Below are 7,229 nucleotides of genomic sequence, written 5' to 3' on the forward strand. Positions count from 1 at the left end.
GCATTCATCCATTTTCAATACGTTTGATTTAAAATGTCCTGTTTTATGGATTACATTAACCTCTTGTTACTATGTGGGCTTTTATTTTGAAAAGGATTTGTGCTTCCGGGTTGTGAACGTTTCAGTTTCCTGGTTAACATTACTAACTAGCTATCTTTTGGAGAGCAGCAAAGAATATTTTTTTTTAAGGTAAGTAAATTGATCTAATCAAAATTATAACACATTTGCATTACAGTATAACAATACGGGCAAATAAGGAGAGACTTCAAACATTCTTGTCGAATATTTGAGAGTGACAACCTTTTTTTCCTCCGGATTTTGCCTTCTCCGTTAGCTCAACAATCAAACTTGTTTCCGTTATCATGAACTATTTGTTAGTTTTACCACATTTTAGTTGGTCTTTGTGACATCCTCAAAACGTTTTTGTTATGAAACAAATGTTCGATATTGTTTTTTTCTGAGGTTAGCGTAAGCTAACGCGTCTTGCTATAAGGGAAAGCGTGATGCCTGAAATGTTTCAGATAGATGCTAGGCTAATGCTACAAAGCCGTTTAGCTAGCTAACGTTAACTGGCTAGCTAGGGGCACTGCTTCAATCGCATCCAGCTATAAAAGAACGCGTATATCTCCGTTATCAAGGAAGGGAGTTATCTGCTATAGGGGTTCTCAAACTTTCTGGAGCTCGGGACCCCTTTTGTGATAAGTACTTTTTCCACCACTGTGAATTACTTAATTGTCATACTTGAGTAAAAGTAAAGATTACCTTAATAGAAAATTACTCAAATGAAAGTCACCTAGTAAAATACTACTTGAGTATAAGTCTAAAAGTATTTGGTTTTAAATATACTTAAGTATCAAAAGTGTAATTTCTCAAATATACTAAAGTATCAGAAGGAAAAGTATAAATAATTGCATATTTTTTTAATATTAAGCAAACCAGACAACACCGTTTTATTTGGTATTTTATTTACCGGTTAGCCAGGGGGGAACACCAGTCAGACATTTACAAATTACGATGTGTATTATGTGTATTTGGTAAGTCTGCCAGATCAGAGGCAGTAGGAATGACGAGGGATTTCATCTTTAAGTGCATGAATTGGACCATTTCCTGCTAAGCATTCAAAATGTAGTTTTTTTGGATGTCAGCGAAAATGTAAAAAATATATTTTTTAGGAATGTAGTGAAGTTGTAGTGACGTTTAAAGTGGTCAAGAATACAAATAGTAAAGTACAGATACACCAAAAACTACTTAAGTAAAAATACTTTTAAACTACAACTTAAGTACTTTATACCACTGCAAAATCATCAGGAACCCTCTCATAATCAGAACACAATTTGAGTGAGAAAGTATAGGATACAAGGACTTTTACTATGACTTTGGCAGTGCATGACCGGACGAACCAAGTCTCGGCCCCTAGGAAGGAAATGTTTTTGCAAAATTTTTGATTATTATAATTTTTACCAGTTTCAAGCTCATTTTCTGCAATTCTACAACAACAAAAAATCATGAGGCAGAGAGCCTTTTTGTTGTGCAAGCTTTAAACCTCATCCTGCAATTCTACACAGTCTCATGGCAGTTACAAAGCTTGAATTACAGTGCATCTATGTTGAGAAACATTTTAAGGGTAATACAAGAAGTGTTGAGTTGAACAATGTATAAATGGTGGACTTCTGTGGATAATATCCCTGCGAGCCTCTCATGCCCATGTTGCCCAGAGTTAAGAACATGAATTATAGCATTCTTATGACTGACTATCTCTTATTAAATTGACTGGAGCCAGCAAATCTCTTGTAAAATTGACTGGGGCTGAGTTTGACACTTACCTTTTGATGGACCTCAGTCAATTTGACAAGGAGATTTGCTGGCCCCAGTCAGTTTGACAAGATACCATCTGTCTTTTGTTGACCAATAAAATCCATTTTTTATTTTGAGATCTGGCTGTGGATCCCCTTCTGGACCCCACTTTGAGAACCCCTGATCTACAAGATGGGTTATTGACAGTACCAACTGTCTTTGCTGTCAGGGTGCAGCAACAAAAAAATCTTATAAAAAGGTTTACATTGTTTATTAATTTGATTAATAAACAATATTGCTTATAGGCCGTAGTTTCTTTTTAATGTGTATATAATTGTTTGCTCCTAATTGCTGCAGCTAAGAGAAACTCTTTTTTTGTTTATCTTGTAGCCCCAAGTGACTGACAGTGATGCATGGGACATTTTATTGACAGTCATTGGAAAGATTCTGAATGGGGGGGGCTTGCTTCTGAGAACTGACGGCAGCCACAAATCACCAGTCACATTTTCCCTGCAGCTGACCCGACTGCAACTACCATTTTTCCAGCCCGTAATTAACCTGACATGTCTCAACCGAAGGAGTCAGGCGATCGTGGGAAAGACAGGGAGCGGGGCGCCCGTCCCAAGGTGAGACAGAGCCGGTCTGAGGAGAGAAGAGATGCCGGTGGAAGAGGAAAGAAAAAAGGCCATACGTCCCGTGAGCAGCAAGCTGCGGAGCGGCCTGTCAGCGATGGGTTTGAGTATGGGGATCTGCTGACTGGTCTAGAGCCCAGGGACCGCTGCTCCTCCTCTCCCCTGAAAGAGGGCAGGAGATGGCAGGGTCAGGAGGGGGTCACTTCACTCAGCCAGGACAGGGGGACAGCCAGGCTGGCACAGGGGACACTTGAGCCACCAGCCAGTGAGGCTGAGGGCAGGGGGGCAGGTGGCATTCGCACACTCCGCCAAAAGATTCAGGATGCCATGGGGCAGTGTTTCCCCATAAAGACCAACACTCCATCATTGTCCAGTTCCACTCAGCAGGTCTTCATGCCACAAGCTGCAGCTGCTGCCTCCTCACGCCGCAAGATCCACCTTAGTGAACTCATGTTGGACGACTGTCCCTTCGCTGCAGGCACCGAGCTGGCTCAGAAGTGGTACCTCATCAAGCAGCACACAGCCCCCATCTCCACACCTCCTATAGTGGACACCTTGGTGGTCAGCACTAGTGCCTCTGCCTCAAACATGGCCGCCGTGGTGGAGGATGTGGATGACCGGTTACGAGAGCGCAGGCGCATCAGCATTGAGCAAGGCGTAGAGCCACCTCCCAACGCAGAGATCCACACGTTTGAGGTGACGGCCCAGATCAACCCGCTGTACAAGCTGGGGCCCAAACTGGCCCATGGTATGAATGAGCTTGCAGGGGACGACAGGGCTACCATTCACCAGCAACAGCAGCTGCTTCTCCAGAGGCAGCAGCAGCACCAGCTCCTGCTGCAAAGCTGTCTGGACACTCTGGATGAGGCAGTGGCTGTGGCTGCCTCCTCTTCTGCCTCTGCATCTGCCTTGGTCCCTTTCTGTGAGGCTGCTTCTGTCCCTGACCCCGTGGATGACCCTCAGGTCACAGCCAGCGTCCAGCCAACCAGAGCTGCCGTCCCCCAGGCTGAGGGTCCCCCTACTCAGGACGGCTATCGCATCCACACCCAGATCGACTACATCCACTGTCTGGTGCCTGACCTGTTGCAGATCACTAACCTACCCTGCTACTGGGGTGTGATGGACCGCTATGAGGCAGAGACTCTGCTGGAGGGCAAACCAGAGGGCACCTTCCTCCTCCGCGACTCAGCCCAGGAAGACTACCTCTTCTCCGTCAGCTTCCGCCGCTATGGCCGCTCGCTGCACGCCCGCATCGAGCAGTGGAACCACAACTTCAGCTTCGACGTCCACGATCCAAGTGTGTTCCACGCGCCCACCGTCACAGGGCTGCTGGAGCACTACAAGGACCCCAACTCCTGCATGTTCTTCGAGCCTCTGCTGTCCAACCCCATCCACCGCACCCTGCCCTTCAGCCTGCAGCACGTGTGCAGGGCGGTGATCAGCAGCCGCACCACCTACGACGGCATCAACGTGCTGCCCATCCCCAACACCCTGAAGAAACACCTGAAGGAGTACCATTACAAGCAGAGGGTGAGGGTACGGAAGATGGACACCTGGTGGGAATAACAAAGACCTTCTGGTGGAAGTGAACCACAACTAGGCTACTAACTAAACACTCAATGGAGGCGGGCCTCGCTCAGTGGACAACCAGTTGACTCACTCCATTTAAAAAAAAAATAACATATACTTACCTACTGCATTCACTGTATACCTAGCTACCTGTTTTATTTATTATTTCCCATATATGACGTCTTACACTTGTCTCAAACTCTGGATATAATGTTAATTCAATTACGATGCACATACACATTTTTCTTTACTCACAAACTTCAGAAGTGTGGTAATGATGCACCATGTGTGAGGGGATGTATCAATTATTTGGGTTGATGTGAACAGAATCCAGGCTGGTTTGGTGGATGAGTTATGGAGCACATACAGGTTTAATAATGGGTCAGTTAATTACCATTGCCAAATGTAGGCTACTGGAAACTAACAGATGTGACTATATATGAATGACAACCTGCTGGAAAACTGCTGAGGACCTGACTGGTGGTATAAACCATTTGCAAATACATTTTTTTAAAATATTTTGTGTCATTCCTTTTGTAGGCAAAAGAAAGGTACTTAAATTAATTTGACTCGTCCTAATAACCTTGAATAATCCAATACTTTCCTATATAGCCTATAGTTTTCAGACAAACTAAAACTATGGGGTGTAAGGCAGGTAAATGTCTTGAGTTTCTATCCATGTGAGATGATGTTACTACGTTTCAAATTAGCGAACATTGAAGCCATTGCTGAATGCTTAACACAAAATGAATCAAATTGAATAAGAGTTGAAACCATTTCTCAGTGTTGTGTTAGTGCTGAGAACAACATGAAGCAGCACCTGCTGAGAATAGCTCCATCTCCTCTGAAGTTTGGAAGTGCTTTGGTCTATTGATCTTCTTAGCCTACCACTGAGCCTGTGTTGGAATCAGAGGAATGATGATGGACGCACATATAAGCTACCTTTACGTTTTGATCATTGAGTCATTGTGCCTTGTGCTTGGAGGCTGTTGGTGTAGCCTGGTCCAATATAGACATTCCAGCATGATGGTGATTTTAGAATGGCCTCCATTTTGTATATCGATGTTATCTCAATATCTTGTTAGGGTACTGGCTATATCAAAACGGAGGATTGTATCAACAATGAGCTTTTAAAAAAATAAATCTGACTTTTTAGTACCATGTCCTCACATGACATGAACATTTACCAAGCTGTTGAATTTATGCCATCTCTCTGTTGATGATATTTGGGCCTGGAAGGCTGATGAAATTATACAGATATTAGCACATTTACACGAACCTCCGGCTGGGACTAAAAGCCGATCTGGAAGAATTCAGATAAGCAGACCTTTAAAGTGACAGACAGGAAATTGTATTTGCATTCGGGAAAGTATTCAGACCCCTTGCCCTTTTCCACATTTTGTTATGTTACAGCCTTATTCTAAAATGTATTAAAATAAGGAGTACCATTTTTAGTCATCAATCTACACACAATAACCCACAATGGCAAAGCGAAAACAGGTTTTTATACATTATTGAAAATGTATTAAAAATAGAAATACTTTGTTTACATAATTATTCAGACCCTTTGCTATGATACTCAAAATTGAGCTCAGGTGCATCCTGTTTCCATTGATCATCCTTGAGATGTTTTTACAACTTGGAGTCTACCTGTGGTAAATTAAATTGATTGGACATGATTTGGAAAGGCACACACCTGTCTATATAAGGTCCCACAGTTGACAGTGCATTTCAGAGCATAAACCAAGCCATGAGGTCGAAGGAATTGTCTGTAGAGCTCTGAGACCGGATTTTGTCGAGGCACAGATCTGGGGAAGGGTACCAAAAAGTGTCAGCAGCATTGAAGGTCCCCAAGAATATAGTGGCCTCCATCATTCTTAAATGTAAGAAGTTTGGAACCACCAAGACTACCTAGAGCCGGCCGCCCGGCCAAACTTAGAAATCGGGGGAGAAGGGCCTTGGTCAGGAGATGACCAAAAACCTGATGGTCACTCTGACAGAGCTCCAGAGTTCGTCTGTGGAGATGGGAGAACCTTCCAGAAGGACAACCATGTTCACACCCCTCCACCAATCAGGTATTTATGGTAGAGCGGCCAGACGGAAGACACTCCTTAGTAAAAGGCACATGGCAGACCGCTTTGAGTTTGCCAAAAGGCACCAAAAGGACTCAGACCATGAGAAACAAGATTCTCTGGTCTGATGAAACCAAGATTGAACTCTTTGGCCTAAATGTCAAGCATCACGTCTGGAGGAAACTCGGCACTGCTTATCACCTGGCCAATACCATCCCTCCGGTGAAGCATGGTGGTGGCAGCATCATGCTGTTGGGATGTTTTTCAGGGGCAGAGAATGGGAGACTAGTCAGGATCGAGGAAAAGATGAACAGCGCAAAGTACAGAGAGATATCGTTGATGAAAACCTCCAGAGTGCTCAGGACCTCAGACTGGGGCGAAGGTTCACCTTCCAACAGGACAAAAACCCTAAGCACACAGCCAAGACAACATAGGAATGGCTTCGGAACAAATCTCTGAATTTCCTTGAGTGGCCCAGACGGAGTCCGGCTTGAACCTGATCGAACTGAAAATAACTGTGCAGCGACGCTCCGCTCCCCATCCGACCTGACAGCTTGAGAGGATCTGCAGAGAAGAATGGGAGAAACTCCCCAAATACAGGTTTGCCAAGCCTGTAGCGTTATACCCAAGAAGACTCGAGTCTGTAATCACTGCCAAAGGTGCTTTAGCAAAGTACTGAGTAAAGGGCCTGAATACTTATGTAAATGTGATATTTAATTTATATATATATATATACACACACACACACACAGTGGGGCAAAAAAGTATTTAGTCAGCCACCAATTGTGCAAGTTCTCCCACTTAAAAAGATTAGAGGCCTGTAATTTTCATCATAGGTACACTTCAACTATGACAGACAAAATGAGGGGGAAAAAAATCCTGAAAATCGCATTGTAGGATTTTTAATGAATTTATTTGCAAATTATGGTGGAAAATAAGTATTTGGTCAATAACAAAAGTTTCTCAATACTTTATATACCCTTTGTTGGCAAATGACAGAGGTCAAACATTTTCTGTAAGTCTTCACAAGGTTTTCACACACTGTTGCTGGTATTTTGGCCCATTCCTCCATGCAGATCTCCTCTAGAGCAGTGATGTTTTGGGGCTGTTGCTGGGCAACACGGACTTTCAACTCCCTCCAAAGATGTTCTATGGGGTTGAG

The 7,229-nt window shown here is 43.7% G+C and overlaps 1 protein-coding gene across 2 annotated transcripts; it reads left to right on the forward strand.

Moving 5' to 3' along the window:
- The first annotated feature begins 80 nt into the window (after window positions 1-80).
- Window positions 81-5,181, forward strand: LOC115141844 (suppressor of cytokine signaling 5-like). 2 transcript variants are annotated; one of them, XM_029681098.2, is made up of 2 exons: window positions 81-189; window positions 2,185-5,181. In XM_029681098.2, exon 2 carries the CDS (start codon window positions 2,358-2,360, stop codon window positions 3,990-3,992), a length of 1,635 nt encoding a protein of 544 aa, XP_029536958.1. In that variant the 5' UTR covers window positions 81-189; window positions 2,185-2,357; the 3' UTR covers window positions 3,993-5,181. The 2 variants fall into 2 exon arrangements, with proteins under 2 accessions (XP_029536958.1, XP_029536960.1); XM_029681100.2 differs by lacking the exon at window positions 81-189 and adding an exon at window positions 227-2,053.
- Window positions 5,182-7,229: the final 2,048 nt, after the last annotated feature.

The sequence above is a fragment of the Oncorhynchus nerka genome, linkage group LG14 (genome assembly GCF_034236695.1).
Source record: "Oncorhynchus nerka isolate Pitt River linkage group LG14, Oner_Uvic_2.0, whole genome shotgun sequence".
NCBI classification, from domain to species: domain Eukaryota; kingdom Metazoa; phylum Chordata; class Actinopteri; order Salmoniformes; family Salmonidae; genus Oncorhynchus; species Oncorhynchus nerka.